Source organism: Schistocerca piceifrons, chromosome X (genome assembly GCF_021461385.2).
Source record: "Schistocerca piceifrons isolate TAMUIC-IGC-003096 chromosome X, iqSchPice1.1, whole genome shotgun sequence".
In the NCBI taxonomy this organism is placed as follows: domain Eukaryota; kingdom Metazoa; phylum Arthropoda; class Insecta; order Orthoptera; family Acrididae; genus Schistocerca; species Schistocerca piceifrons.
In genome coordinates, this window is record NC_060149.1 from 666,501,484 (window position 1) to 666,518,723 (window position 17,240).

General features: G+C 37.3%; 1 protein-coding gene across 2 annotated transcripts in view; it reads right to left on the bottom strand.

Annotated features, from left to right (window-relative positions):
• Positions 1–17,240, bottom strand: part of LOC124722979 — a 241,189-nt gene that overhangs the window by 161,411 nt on the left and 62,538 nt on the right. The window contains exon 3 of one of the 2 annotated variants that reach the window (XM_047248148.1): positions 13,142–13,549. The exons of the other annotated variant lie outside the window; for it this stretch is intronic. Coding sequence (XP_047104104.1) covers positions 13,142–13,549 — 408 coding nt within the window. The remainder of the gene's footprint in view (positions 1–13,141; positions 13,550–17,240) is intronic. 2 annotated transcript variants of the gene reach the window in all.

Here is a 17,240-nt window from a genome sequence, read left to right on the forward strand (position 1 = left end):
ATTCAGATGAAACAAGAAAGAAAGTGAATCCAGGATGAAATGTCTAAAAAATGAAATAAATCATTTTACATTGATTGCAATTGTTATTGCGAGAATGAATTACAGCAGGAAAGAAGGGGGCGTGTGTCAGCTGCTGGTTCTGCACAGCCAATGAGAGAGAAGCTGGCAGATAATATGTTTGGAAGCAAGAAACATTGTAACATTCTTACATCAGTATTAAAGTGAAATTCTGATATGTATTCAGCAAATAGCAGCTGCGCTCTCAGGTCTCACCGTAACCGTAACCTCAGAAATCTTATCACATTCTGAAGAAACAGCCAAATATTTTTGACAATGAAGAAATAAATTTCACAACTGTGCTATTAGGATGCTTGTGATTATTAAAAATAGTGATACCACAAATTACAGGCTTAGTAAGCGAGAAAGGTAGTGAGGACAAAAAATTAATGTAAGCCATTCCTTCATTTCTCCTTGTACAGGGTGTTACAAAAAGGTACGGCCAAACTTTCAGGAAACATTCCTCACACACAAAGAAAGAAAATATGTTATGTGGACATGTGGCCGGAAATGCTTACTTCCCATGTTAGAGCTCATTTTATTACTTCTCTTCAAACAACATTAATCATGGAATAGAAACACACAGCAACAGAACGTACCAACGTGACTTCAAACACTTTGTTACAGGAAATGTTCAAAATGTCCTCTGTTAGCGAGGATACATGCATCCACCCTCCGTCGCATGGAATCCCTGATGCGCTGATGCAGCCGTGGAGAATGGCGTATTGTATCACAGCCGTCCACAATACGAGCATGAAGAGTCTCTACATTTGGTACCGGGGTTGTGTAGACAAGGGCTTTCAAATGCCCCCATAAATAAAAGTCAAGAGGGTTGAGGTCAGGAGAGCGTGGAGGCCATGGAATTGGTCCGCCTCTACCAACCCACTGGTCACCGAATCTGTTGTTGAGAAGCGTACGAACACTTCGACTGAAATGTGCAGGAGCTCCATCGTGCACGAACCACATGATGTCTCGTACTTGTAAAGGCACATGTTCTAGCAGCACAGGTAGAGTATCCCGTATGAAATCATGATAACGTGCTCCATTGAGCGTAGGTGGACAAAACTAAAATGAGATCTAACTTGGATATTAAGCGTTTCCGGACACATGTCCACATAACATCTTTTCTTTATTTGTGTGTGAGGAATGTTTCCTGAAAGTTTGGCCGTACCTTTTTGTAACACCCTGTATTTTCCGAATGTATACAGTCAATAAATGGCCTAAGTTTAGAACAGGTATAATGCTAACATTTTTGGCAGTTTGTAATCTTGATTAGTAGGAATATGCTAAAAATAAACTTTTCTCAAGGAGCCTCTTAAAAAAGGGGGGGGAGGGTTGTCTTAGACTCGAGTAAACACGGTAATACTGGATTCACTATAGCACCCCTTACTGTGGATTGGGCCACCCACATTCAATGCATTAACTTTTCCAATTGCTAAATATGTGCCCTCTGCAGCACGGCAATGGCCCAGACAATGTTGTCAGCGTGAGAGTTTACGATGGATGTTCAATTGGACTTTGATCTTGGGAGCAAGCAGGTCTGTCTAAATGTGAGGTTTCCTTATCTTGTAGATGATTCATACTTTCTTACTACCCATTATCTTGATTAAATAGTTAGATGTTGCTTTCCATATCACCACAGAGCAATTATAGAGGCATTCACACATTTTAATACAAGTACTATCACCTGGAGATTGCACTGGACTAAGAAGGGAAACATTTCTTCAAATGCCCTGTTATTCTTGCAGGTGACTAGTTGAGATGTTATACACACTAGACTACAATTGCAATGGTCTGGAATGTGATTCCTAGTTGTCCTTCAGACCATTTCCATCAATGTTGCTAGCAACTTTAGAAATGATTTGCGTAAGTGAAAATTTCTAGTTGCAGCTTGCGAGTTCAAGAGCCAAGAGGAATGTACGAACATGTTACTTCCAAAATATACATGCAATAACTATGCAATGCAGTATGAAACACAGAATGCAGGTTTACCTTCTTTTTGTAATGTTCACAGGCCTCACCACCACCACCACCACCACCACCACCACCACCACAGTTATCATCATCATCTTTCCTTTCTCAGACCTTAGGTCTGGTTAAAAAAGTGACACGGACCTTGATCAAGCGTGACTTCCTTTTAACTGTACGGTATATGTTACATTGCATTTGGGAACTTTCGGGTAATTGAACATGTATCAATAATTACAGATTTCTGTAGTTGTATATGTAAGTTTGGATGTAGCTGTATTGCATTGATGTACTGGTGGATATTGTGTGGTATGACTCCTGTAGTTTATAGTAGAACTGGTATAATGTCAACTTTATCCTGATGCCACATGTCCTTGACTTCCTCAGCCAGTTGGGTGTATTTTTCAATTTTTTATCCTGTTTTCTTCTGTATATTTGTTGTATTGGGTATGGCTATTTCGATTAGTTGTGTTAATTTCTTCTTTTTATTGGCGAGTATGATGTCAGTTTTGTTATGTGGTATTGTTTTATCTGTTATAATGGTTCTGTTCCTGCATAATTTATATTCATCATTCTCCAGTACATTTTGTGGTGCATACTTGTATGTGGGAACATGTTGTTTTATTAGTTTATGTTTTATGGCAAGTTGTTGATGTATTATTTTTGCTACATTGTCACGTCTTCTGGGGTATTCTGTAATTTGTTTGGATATTGAGTGTGGTTTTCCAATTTTTCATTACTATGTTTAGGAACTGTATCAATTTAGGATCTACTTTGTATGTTTCCAATATTTGTAGTAACCATGGGTGGGGTACACTACCGAAAGCTTTTTGGTAATCAATGTATGCATAGTGTATCAACCTTTGTTTAGTTTTAGCTTGATATGTCACCTCTGCATCTATTATCAGTTGCTCTTTACATCCTCATGCTCCTTTGCAGCAGCCTTTTTGTTCTTAATTTATAATTTTGTTCTGTGTTGTATGTGTCATTAATTTCTGTGTAATGACTGAAGTTAATATTTTGTATACTGTTGGTAGCCATGTTATGGGGCGATATTTTGCTGGGTTTGCTGTGTCTTCTTGATCTTTAGGTTTCAGATAAGTTATTCCTTGTGTAAGTGTATCAGGGACTGTGTATGGGTCTGCAATGTAACTGTTAAATAATTTATATTTAAAAACAAAGATGATGTGACTTACCATACGAAAGCGCTGGCAGGTCGATAGAAACACAAACAGACACATACATACACACAAAATTCAAGATTTCGCAACAAACTGTCGCCTCATCAGGAAAGAGGGAAGGAGAGCGAAAGACGAAAGGAAGTGGGTTTTAAGGGAGAGGGTAAGGAGTCATTCCAATCCCGGGAGCGGAAAGACTTACCTTAGGGGGAAAAAAGGACGGGTATACACACACACACACACACACACACACACACACACACACACACACACACACACACACACAAGCAGACATATCTTGTGTCTGTATATGTGTGGATGGATATGTGTGTGTGTGCGCGCGCGCGAGTGTATACCCGTCCTTTTTTCCCCCTAAGGTAAGTCTTTCCGCTCCCGGGATTGGAATGACTCCTTACCCTCTCCCTTAAAACCCACTTCCTTTCGTCTTTCCCTCTCCTTCCCTCTTTCCTGATGAGACAACAGTTTGTTGCGAAAGCTTGAATTTTGTGTGTATGTATGTGTCTGTTTGTGTTTCTATCGACCTGCCAGCGCTTTCGTATGGTAAGTCACATCATCTTTGTTTTTAAACATATTTTTCCCGCGTGGAATATTTCCCTCTATTATATTGTTAAATAATTTAGTTAGATGTGAATGTGTTGAGGTAAACGTCTTTAGCCAGAAATTTGCTATTTTACCTTTTCCAGGGGCTTTCCAATTGTGCGTAGAATTAATTGCTCAGGTGACTTCATGTTGCAAAGTTATCACTTCCGGCATTTGTGGTATCACCTTGTATGTGTCTGTTTCTGCTTGTATCCACCGTGCATGCCTGTTATGTTGTACCGGGTTTGACCATATGTTGCTCCAGAAGTGTTCCATGTCTGTTATGTTTGGTGGGTTGTCTATTTTAATGTGTGGGTTATCTATTGTCTGATAAAATTTCTTTTGGTTTGTGTTGAATGTATGGTTTTGTTTCCTTCTATTTTCACTTTATTATTATTATTATTATTATTATTTATAGCCAGCCAGCAGCTCTTAGTAGAAGAATGGTGGGGAATATCATGTTCACCACATACATACACGAATGACCGTGCTTCAGGTAAGCAACAGTTTTAAGGACTTCCTTCGATAGCTAAGAATATGAGGTGGCTTCAGAAAGAAACCCGGTTGTTGCACGGGCAATGAAGCTAAAGGTATAGCCTTTTTAATTAAGTGAGTGCCAATTAGAATGCAGCGGGATAGCTGACCGATGCATGGCCAGAGCGGAGGTAGCGTGTCGAGTGCCGAAGGGATATGATAAGAGCCGAGTCGGGTGCAATAGGCCAGCACAGTGACTTGCAAGAACGTGAAGGCAGAAGGATACAGAAAAGCCAGGGGTAGCTCAAAACATGATGCAGCATCCACAGACGGACACCCCTTGGGGATGGAGAAGGTGTACTGTTCCAATCAGAGGCTACCAAAGGGTAAAAAAGTAGTTCCTTTAAAAATCTTTAGAGCAGAGGGCCAGAGTAAAATCTGCAGAAGAGTGTAAATCAAAAGTGTATATGCGCATAAAGCAACAGGAAGAGTATAGGGTAAAATGTGTCTGTTTTAAGGGAAAAGATGGTGGCTAATTTCACAAGCAGTTTAGTGGGGGAGAAGGGCGCACATCACACCATTGTTGATGACTAGCGGTTCGACCGCAGAGCAGTATGGATGGCCGGCAGTTGCACTCTCACATGATTACAAACTAAGCTTTGCTTTTTGGCTAAATCTGAATAAGACCGTGACAAAGTAACATTTGCATAGGTGGTGAAGTTATTTTGACTGTAGATGAATGTTTATCTTAATATGTGACAATTACTGAGGCACAGACACAAATAGTTAAATGAGCAAAGCTAATTGTGTGCAACAACACAATAGTCCTTTAACACAGTAAGTTCAAAGTCCACTGCTGTGCTAACCTCTGCTGTTGCAATTTTTTTTTTTTTTCTTGCCAGTGATCATTATGACCAATTAGTTATAATCACGCTTATTTTTATGTGGGATATCAAGTGTAAGTAAAGAATGAGTTCCGTGGCATTCGGTAATACAGTAGCCTGGCCTTGTGCATCAAAAGACCCATGTGGCAGCTGAGTGAATTATATTAATTCAATCACAATTGGGATTAGCCTGATTGAGACAATAGCCAAATGCGGTCAGTATCCTACAGTGGTATTAAATCCACTTAGAGGGGCATACCCGTCTGCCCACTATCTGGCTGGATTCTGGCATGCAAACTACGATTTTGCAATTTGTTTATAATAAATAGTATCAAAGGATTTTGAGCCAACATGTCTCTAGAATATAATTGCTTTTATCAGAGCTATGTTGCATTATTTTGTAGCACCAGAATTATTCTCCAAAACCTTAGTTCTACATATTTGCTAAATCCAGAATCCACAAGGTGCCGAATAACATAAGAGGCGGAACTGCAGGTAAGGGCAGGTAAGATTACAGGTCAAAAAAGTGTGGAAGCTGACTACGCTTCTGCCACGCAAGTCCGGTGAGCTGTTTTGCATTATTTTGTAGCACCAGAATTCCTCTCCAAAACCTTAGTTCTACGTATTCACTAAACCCAGAATCCACACAGTGCAGGTAAGTCACAAAGAGGACCTGCCACACACCTGTGAAAATCTACCAGTTACCGTACCAGACAGTCCAAGGGGTCCAGTACGTTATAAGTTAGGGTTTGTCATTCCATAGAGGGGATGTTACAAGGCGGTATATCAGCCTAGGGTATGTTAAAACTGTAGAGAGACTGTACATACATTACCTTATTTGATTTCCAATGCGTGAATTCAAATGTCTCTTTCTCAACTTCTTCAGTTATTTTCTTGAGCACATGAGTTGGCCCTCACTTCTGCCTGGAAACAGAATCTTGAAGGGTTTCAACATGGCATCAATCACAGTCTGTCATTATTGCTTTGGTACGCAACTGGCAATAATATCTAGTATTTTGTTACAGGACCACAGGCTAGTTACACAAAAAACATTGTGTCAGGCTGACACTGTGCTGAAACCACAAGGAAGTACATTATGCACCAATTTCCTTATCAGCAATAATTACACAGGCCAACGAATTTTTTTTAACAACTTTTTTTTACTTTGATAGCTGATCTTTATAGATTTTTATGAGCTGAATGCAAATCTAGCCTTCGTTTTTTTTGTAACCCCCCCCCTCCCCCTTAAATAAAAAAAAAAATTAGAAAATTCTTGTGTCGTTTTTTCTACGATGAGTTGATTGCTGAACTTCTCGGTGAAGTGACCAACAGTAGTCCCACATCATTTGGTGTTCCAGCGGCCTTGGTAGCGTTTTTCCATCACTTTAATGTCCTGGTGAAAACACTTTCCTTGCTCCTCATTAACATATCCCATATTGTCTGGGAAGTAATCAAGGTGACTGTTCAAAAGGTGAACTTTCAGGCTCATTAAACATCCTAAAGTTTTAAACTTCTTTAACATTGTAGCTATAATAGAAACATATTCTGGGTCTTTTTCATGTCCTAAGAACTTTGCAACAACTTGCTTGAATGATACCCATGCTCCTTTCTCATTTAAGGTCATTGTATCCACAAACTTAACATCAAACATTAATTTTCTAATGTCACGTCCAACAAAGATGCCTTCTTTTAGTTTAGCTTCTGAAAGCTGTGGAAACTTTTGGCAGCAATACTTAAAACATGGGTTATCTTTGGGCAAAGCCTTTACACACTGTTTCAGTAGGCCTAACTTTATATGTAGAGGTGAAAGGAGTACGTTTTTTGGATCTACAAGGTTTTTGCATAGAATGTTCTTCTCACCTGGTTTTAAAGACTCTCCCACAGGCAAGTTCTTTCTGCACCAGTGTTGATCCCTAGCCCAACTGTCTCATGCACACAAGAAACATGGAAATTTGGTAAAGCCACCGTGCTGATCAAGGAGCTTGCGTGTCACTTTTAGATCGCCACATATAATCCAACCATGAACAGAATAGCCTTTTTTATTTAGCACTATTTTTAGGTTTTCATAGCTTTCTTTCATATGTATAGAACGTCCAACAAGTTACCATTGTGTAATAAAACAGCCTTTAAACTAGTTTTGGATGACTCAATAAACAGCCTCCAGTCATCCTTCATGTATTCAATACCAAACTCATTCATCACCTTCTTGTTGAAAAAACTTGGAAAATTGCTGTGCTCTCTTTCTATACATGTATATGCTGGTTCCAACTGCCAATAAGTTCCTTTCTTTTAATCTAGAGCCAAGCAATTCAGCTTTTTCTTTTGTTAAGCCCAGATCCCTAACCAAATCGTTAAGCTCGGTCTACGTAAACAATTTGGGCTCTGGACTTTCTGTATTACAATGAAATTCATCATCATCTGGTTCATCTAAATCACATTCTACATCAGAAAATACTTCTGTTGGACTAGAATTTAAATCATCTGGTGGTTCAGGAACTGGCAAGTCTACACCATGTCCTACTGGTCGGATAGCAGACGGAAGGTTAGAGTAGCTTGTTACTTTCTTGCTTTTTCAGTTATGACCAGTAATATCAATACTGCAAAAGTAGCAATCATTGGAATGATTTCTTGGCTCCCTCTATATCATAAGAACAGCAAATCCAAAGGCTTTTTTCTCCTTTTTTGGGTCATTTTCTCATATCTTCAACATACACATCACATACTTTATGTGGTGCCCAAGATTTATCTTGATCACTAAGTTTAGATCCAAAGTATGATAGGTAAACCTTTTTCACAAAGTCTGTAATGTTTATTTGGTGTTTTTTAATCACAAATTCACCACAAATATAACAAAAACTGTCAGCAGAGTTTTTACAACCACAATTAGACATTGTACTGAGCACATGTACAGGAAATGGGAAAGTGAGGTTGGGTTGACAGTAAACAAAACACCATCTGTTAACACAGAAATATAATTGACCTTTTCTGCCAGCAAGTGTTCTTCAGCAGTGCTACCAACATCATCTACATTCATTACACCTCCTTTTTAAATTATTTTAACTATATAAAAGCTGTTAAATTCTTTCAAAAATCGCTTAATTTAATAAAGTTAACTGTAAAATTTGAAAAATGGTGAGTGATACCGTTTTTTTAAGAATCATATTTGGATTTCCCACCCTAAAAAAACATAAGAATAAGGTATTTTCAGCAAAAAGGTTTTTCCATTGTTGGCCTGTGTTATTCTCAAATGCACATTACTGAAGCTCTTCTACCCAATACAATCACAGACAATGGGTCCCCAGTTCACAATAAAGTGGTTGCAAAATGTAAAGCCTATGAATCCGGTCAATGAGTACTGGGAGAAGGAACCTGCTGTACATTTGAACATGAAGTATTAATGCAACCCATTATTGAAAACTGAACATTTTCCATCCAAAGAATTTGTTATTTGCAGAGTATCGCAAGAACAAATACTAGCCATCCCTCAGAATCCAAAATCCAGCCATCTGCACAATCTGGCAACACTATATGATGGATTATTTTCCAGAGCTGTGTAGGTGAGTTATCAGCTCGTGATCATATGGTGAACGTCCCACAGTGTGAATGTCAAAACTTGTGAATGCAAGACTATGCCTTCCTTGAATTTTTAAACCATATCTCTCCATATGCTACATTTATCCTTCTGATGGAAGTCCCAAACACATTTCTGCACAATGTCCAGCCGTGAACAGTCTAAGGGTTTACTTACCCTCAACACAATGACCACCAGCCGCAGACATCCACCTAAGAGATTGAGACACCTCGTAGCATGTGCCGTATGATCTACAAAACATGCTGCTGCACTCACTCCGGTATGGACAAAATACTTTTATTGTAATGTGAATTTCTGCGTGAAATATTCTCGATAAATCAAAGTAAATACCATCTTGTAACAACAGCAATGTGACCACTACTTTTGTGGCATACAACAAGAGGAATATGAAAGTAGAAAAGCTACAGTTAAAATTTGATTCAAAATGTCAGGTCAGTGCATAAATTTGTAGCATTTTTGTCAGGCATATTTTTGTGCAGGCTGCTGTAAGTGTCTTTATCAAGAGTCACTTTTTATTTGAAGTTCTAGGAATTTTCTTGCTGTTTATGTTGAATTTTGCATATGTGACAATTATAAGTCTTGTACTAGCATTATAAATGAGAACATTTCTTTCTTCACGTTCATTTATCTTGAGCCATCAAGCATGGAAATGTCCATTGCTTCAGCAACAGGACCTGAACATGTTATGAACACTTTTATGTATTCAAACTCAGTGTCTCTCATGTGACTTTTCAAACCCAAAACCCTATGTAGCTGCACCGACTTATCTCAAATCACATACACTTGTTTCACTGCATCATAAAAATTATTCCCTCTTGTAACGCTAGACTTCCTCAGAATTTATTCTGAGACAATTTCAATGGCTTCCAATGACTAGGGACATCCAACAGTATTTTCAAAGAATTACATTTATGTATTGTTTTTGGATAATGCTATGTATCCTCAGTTTTCATCTAGCATTGTGGTTACACGATCATACGTATGAGCTCTAGAAACTCTCCAACGTGCTACAGTTTAGGATTGTCCGCCGAGATGATCATCACTCCAACTGGTTATGACCTCAAACCTCTTTTGCCACTTGACCATATGAACTGTTCTACATATACGGGGTGTATCATAATTAGTGGCGTAAACGCATACAGTTGAAAGTACATGATACTACCTAGAAGCAAGAAAATCTCAGTAAACATAGCATTGAAAATGCATACTTAAGAGCTACAAGCAATTTTTCATCTTTGATACTGTGAAACAAATCTCTTCTAGTACAAGTACTTTGCTTTCCATATATAGGGAACGTTTAGTATGGACCAAACAAGAAAAAAATATCCAGTAAACATGTGCTCTAAAATGCATTCTGCAAGAGCTATGAGCACTTGTTCATCTTTGCTACTTTGAAACAACTATTCTAATGATCAAGTGCTCTTAACTTTTAAGATATGCGGTTTAGAGCACATGTCTGCTGGACATTTTTTCTTATTTTGGTCCATACTACCACTTCCCAAAATATGGAAAGCAAAGAACTTGTAGTAGAAGAGATTTGTTTCACAGTATCATAGATGAAAAATTGCTCGTAGCTCTTAAGGTATGCATTTCCGACCCTATGTTTACAGAGACTTTTTTTCTTCTAGTATCGTGTACTTTCAACCGTATGTCTTCACGCCATTAATTATGATACACCCTGTATATTCTACATCTCGCGATAATAATTTTATTTCTAAAACCTGTCCCTGATGGAAATCTCTTATTTTTCCAATAAGTTTCATTTGACTAATTACATTTACACCATAATCGAAAATGTTTAAATTGCTTAGAATTTCAATTAAAGAATTTAGCATTCAGTAGGACGATGGAATGGACAAAAAACTTAATAAGATCATTGTCAAACGTATCTTGCGAAACTTACTCAGTGATTCATCATTATTTAAGACTGACAGTAGGAAGGCCTTGTTTCATTTGTGTAGCATAAGCATGACATTGCTCAACAGCATGCTCCATGTATTTTTATTTTCAGTGGCACAAAAAGTTCAGTATTGGATTAGTTTTTCCATTAATTCGAACAACCTTCGGGGAGGCACTCAAACAAGAAGCCACAATACATCTTCTGTTTGAACTTTCAGGTTGAATGCTGAAAATATATGACCAGTTAGGGACAGTGACAAAGGCGAATCATTTTCATCGAAGCCACTTGATGATGCCATTTTACAAGGCACTAGATTTAAAATCTGTTGATGACTATTATCGCCACGGAGGGCTGACTTTGTTCACTCAATTCATAGCACTATAACATGAGAAAAACTTGCATAGTTGTGTGAAGTGAATCCATATCCAGACTTTAGCAACCTTGGAATGACTGAGGAAGGTATAGCACACTAGTCTGTACTGGCTGCATTCTTATCTGTGCCTATCACAATACTTCCACATGTTGGCAGATGAAGGGAAAGGGGAAGTACTGCGAAGTACAGGGATCACTTTATTTGGGCAACATCCGCAGTGTAAATGCTAAGGCACTCAATCATGTTATATACTATCCAATCAAAAGTAGCCAGCCACCCCTAAATAATGTGGAACTGACAACTAGATGTTCCAAGAGGCAGACCCGCCAGTAGATAAGGAAGAAGAGAATATTTTGATGTTAGTAGAGAAACAGTATCGAAAGACTAGGTTGGCCAGGAGAGCTGAGCGACTTCGAACATGGACTAGTCATTGAATATCACCTGCATAAAAATACATCAGTAACATTTCGACCATTCTACAGCTGCCCGTGTCAGTTGGTAATGAAATTGTCAAGTGGAAATGCAAAGGAACAACCAGAGCTTAACCAAGACCAGGCAGATGCCATTGAGCATTTCAGAAGATGGTTGTAAAATATAGCACAAAATCAGCTGAAGCACTCACTCTAGAGTTCCAAAGTGCTACCAGCAGTCCAGCTAGCACAATGATTGTGCCTAGGAGTTAAAAAGAATGGGGTGCAATGGTTGATCAGCTCCTCACAACAATGAATGTTGATTTTTTTTGCAAAATCTTTAGCAGTCAAGATCGCATTTAGGAAAATAGATAACTGGTTTTGACCATTTCTGGTCATCTTCAGATCTGAAAGCTATTGAAATGGAGGGTTACAAGACAAGAATTTATTTCAATGTTAATGATATTTACAAAAGAGTTTAACAAAATTTTTGAATGGTACATGTCAGAATATAGAGATGCAGTGTCTAAGGTAAGAGACAGTTGCCTGTTAAAAATACAAGGGAATGTCAACTGTAAAGTAAATACATCAGCTGTCGAAAAAAGACTTATAAACCAACATAGGAGCACCATAATATAGACACACAAAAGTCATAAATGACAAGATAATAGTTTGAAAGTTACATGAAAACATTACAATGATAGCATACCTTCGAACCCTTGCTTGTAACATGAGTACATAGTAAGTCTAGACAACAATTGTGTGTCATCATGCATTCACCACGACACATAAAATAGCCATGCTGTCTGATGAGATCAACAGACAAAGTTTTAATGAGCTGCTGGCAAACAGGTCAATCAATGTTTAGTGCCCAGATTCACAGGGAAGGAAAGTGCCAGAAGGGGGTAACACAATACAGTACAATTTAAAGTGGTTTAATAGGTAATACACAGTTAAATTGTAAAATGATGAAAAAGTTAAAACTGCAATTGTTGTAATGAAATCATTAGAGTAAAATTGACAAGTTGCACAAATATAAATATGAAGATGCACAGATATAAGTTCTTGCACATGGCGTACTGTTATTGAACTTGTCAGGTGGACGGGGGCAGGGGAGGAAATGTGTGGAAACCTATTTCCTCATTGATGATTACAATAGGGATCTCATCACAAGAATATTAGGGTAACTGTAACTATGAGGCCATCAGCATTGTTGGAAGTCACAGTTTTTAATGTCATTTAAATGTGCCACTAATATGTGATTAAAGCAGTAACTCAATAAACTACTTCCAGATTAGACTGCCAATAAAACAGAGCAATTCGAAACGCACTTCTTTACAGGCGTCTATGATAATATGGACGATAGAATGAACACTGTGACAGAAGATACACATATATAGAACAAAAAGTAAGATTAACACTTGATCTGTGGAACGATTAGTTACATTGCAATACGTTATTTCTCCAGTGGTCAAGTTGTTATTTCTGGAGATGGTAAATGACAAGTGTCTACAAAGGAGTTTTCTTGCAGAATAAGTTTTTCAGCATACATTAAGAATTTTCAGTGTTTAACTCTCTGTTCACACAAGCCAAAGACAACATCATACCAAGGATGTGTATGAAGTTACTTCAACATATATTCTAAGTGTAATCTCCGACTGAAACACACAATCTGCATTGATTCTGAGACAGACACATTACTCACTTTCAAGAACATCTGGATGAAGAGAGTTCGTTGGGTTTACATCTGTAATCATAATTTCAAATGTAACTGTGTCAGTTTGGTTGGTTCCCTCTGATCTATCTGTTAATGTAAGCTTGTAATCACAAAGCACACATTCCACATTCGTATTAATATTTTCATCCACACACTTATTTACAGTGGCATCAACTTCAGCTTGTAATGAAAGGTGCCCTCCAACCACTACAGATCCTTCAGTAATGTTGCAATTTGTTATTAAGTTCTCAGTAGTGGTACATTGACTTTTATCTTCACATGAAGACTGTTTTTGTATTTTAATGTCACATTTATGTAATAATGTTTCATTTTGATGCACTGTAGATGTTGACCTAATATTTTCTGACAGTTCATTGTTATTTATTGCATCTGAACCTGAAAATACAAAATTAAAAATAAATATTATATGATAACACAATAAATCTGACAAAGGAAAGGGGGAAATGTTAACATGAATAAGCACTATAAACATATAATTTTCATTATAAATGTGAGACTGGTCATTAGTACTTCATTTATCACAGCTGTCTAAACATCCATCTTTAAATCTTAAAATGGCAACTGCATGTCACTAACAGCCAATTCAATAGTGTTGAAGAAGGCAAATGATGGGCTATTCTCTGATAATATGTATAAAGACAGCAGACAACAAACTATCTGATTATGAAAGTATCATCCAATGCTACATTAATGAAAATCACTCACTCATGCCAGTAAGTTGATGGATTTCAAAAACAGCAATCACAAAAAAAGCTCAACACATGCTCTTTAGATAGGATACTCTAAAAACCACTTATAAAAGTAATCAGTTTGTGGAAAGATATTGAACCAGCATCACACCACCACCTCCCAAAGAAAGCTAATTAATTCATCTCACTAACTTCACAACTGGAATAGAAACTCAATTGTTACTGAATGGGTCATTCCACATCAAATCATCCAGAAATTTTAGGAAATGCCACCCATCATCACACAACACCTTGAAATTTTGGGTAGTTGAAGTTTACCATGATATATTCACATTTCCAAAATGTAAATGTTGCAGGTCAATTACTTCTTCACTTATGATGAAAACAAGTTGTATAGATTCAGGAATTCAGGCTTTCATAGACTAGCTCCTTTATAATTTAAAAATGCAATAGTGCCTACAGTTTTCGCACTGGAAGCTTTAAGTTTTTTTGGTTAATAAGGATGGTTTATATTTTTATACTCATGCTTCTTGTACTGAATATCCATCATCTACATCTCAGAAAAAATTGTAAACAATTTTGCTTAAACAAAACCCATGCATGAACATTATAATTTTTTAAGGTATTGCCCCCTCACAGATACCTTCAAAAAATCTACAACATTATTTTAAATATTCCATTATGTCACATAAAAAGAATCCATTTGTAGAAATACTGGTAAGTGTGGAAAACAATGTTATTGTAAAAGAAATATTGAAATTGCTAATTCATGACTACCATGTCACCGCTAAATTGCTGAAGTTGGCTACACTGGATTTCACTAGGAAGAAATCATATCTGAGAACACTGTTTTATTGCACTACATTTATTGCATCATCCAGTTTCTTTGTTTTGAGTCGTGTATTCACTGAGCCAGTTCCGCTCTTGTACTGAGTTGTACAGAGAGTCATTTATTGGTCAAAAATTCAATTGTTGCAGTTTTTAACTATTCATTCCGAAACAAAAGTAAGTCCCCTAATGTTACAATAATAATGTGAAATACTTTTGTAATGAAACAAAGGGATAGAATGACTTTTCATCATTTAATAACTTTTTAGGTTACACCAATCATCTTTTGAATTCTTTACGGCAAATATTGGTTTTATGACTGAAGCAGTATGGAAAGTACAAGTAGGCAGTGTTTTCTTGGACAGTGTCTGCAAGATATATGTGATGATGCCCTGACTTGTGTGAATGAACTGACCAGTGCAGAACAAGAACTTTTATTGTGGAGAAGCAACAGTGATTTAAGTGTGTGTGTGTGTGTGTGTGTGTGTGTGTGTGTGTGTGTGTGTGTGTGTGTGAAGCACAAAGACAAGCACATGGCCAGTGTCTCTCTACATAAGAAAATTTGCTGTGATCCCTTCAAGTTCCATAAACGATTGTTTCATCCAGACTGCATGAAATTAGTTTAAAAAAGGCAAAGACCTTCAAAATGAGAGGCTTTAGCATAATGGATGTGCCCAACCTGTATCAAACTTATTAATGAAATACAAGCACGTGACGACTCATCACCAGACTATATAAATCGCAGTAATGTGATGGTGAAGACTCCTGAAAAATCTGTGCTCAATACTAGCTTAACTAGCTTTGGAGTATCTCCTGCAAAGCTGAATTCAGTTGCTCAGCATAGTTTGTATGCAGCAGCCAAACAAAAATTGGAATTAGTAGCTGGGGCTCTGAAATCTAAAATTTCACATACGTAACAAGTTGAGCTGGCTGCTGATGCAAGCACTATCCCTGGCAGTAATTTAAAAGAACTGGAAGAAAAGGCAAAACATCCCGATAAACTCGTGGACAAAATCAAACAGAAAATTGAATATGTAAACAATTGTGACAAAATTCAGTTACTTCCTCTTGTGCTGCCAACTTGGTCTCGACAGAAAGTCAGTTCCATATTTCAGGTGTCTGAATATTTGGTACGACAAGCAAGAGCTTCTTTTAATGGAGAAGGGTATTTTATTGATGGCTGAGCAGAAAAGAGGAAAGACATTGCCACACGATACAGTGCAAAAAATAAAGAGTTTTTATTTGGATAATGAAAACACAAGAATTATGCCTGGGAAGAAGACAAACTGAGCACCAGAAAAAATACCTATGAACACAAGGGTCTTGTTTTAAGTAATTAACTGAACTGTATTCTCTCTATAAAAAAAGTATCCTGAAGACAAAGTAGGATTCTCAAATTTGCTTCTCTTTGACCAAAACAGTGTATACTTGCAGGATCTTCAGGAACACATACCGTATGTGTGTGCTTTTACCACCAAAATGTTAAATTGCTTCTCAATTCCATTTCTGTAAAAGATACATACCAAGATCTAATTAAAATAATAACATGTGATATAAATAACCGAGCCTGTATGCTTTGTCTGTGTGAAAAATGCCCCACCAGTTCATTGCTTCAAACCCACTTAGAAAATGAAATAGAAGACTATGATCCTGATGAGATCATTCAGTACAGTCAATGGGTATCAACTAATAGAATGACTAAGTGTTCAAATCACTTCTCTATCCAAATTCTGTGACACACTAATTAAGAAAATTCAAAAACTTACTCCACACTCTTATTTCTCAATCACAATCTGATTATCTGAAAATGAAGAAGGAAACACTTGATGAAAGATCAGTGTTAATTTTAATGGATTTCAGTGCAAATCTCAGTTTTGTTGATCAAGATGAAGTACAGGGGTACCATTAGAACAATGGCAGCTGCACTCTTCACACTGTCCACATATATTACAAAATGGACAAACAGTTGCACGCAAAAAGTATTTGTACTGTTTCTGAAGATCTAGAACATGATGTTGCCTTGGTGTACCAGACTGAATTTTTTTAAGTGTGAATTTCCAGAAATTCATCTTGCGTATGTTGAATATTTCACTGATGGTTGTGTGCTGCACAGTATAAAAATTGTAAAAATTTCAGAAATATCTCCTACCATGAACACGACTTCAGCATAAAGTGTTGCTGGTCCTTTTATGCTACCAGCCATGGCAAATCTCCCTGTGATGGTACTGGTGGCACTGTTAAAAGACTTGTCACAAAAACAAGTTTGCAAAAAGTTTATAAAGATCAAATACTTACAGCTTCACAGGTATTTGAATTCTGTTGCAAAAACCTGCGAAGCATTTCAGTTATCTGTTTCAAATGATGAAATGGTACAAGTCAGACATTATCTTTCTCAGCACTTCACAAGTGCAAAAACAATTCCTGAAACACGATCTATGCATCACATTGTACCAATATCACGAACCAAGATTGGAGCAAAAGGGCTGAGCTGTGATACATATTTTAGTATCGCGCATGATTTCTCAGATGCACTTCCGCCACTAATGCCA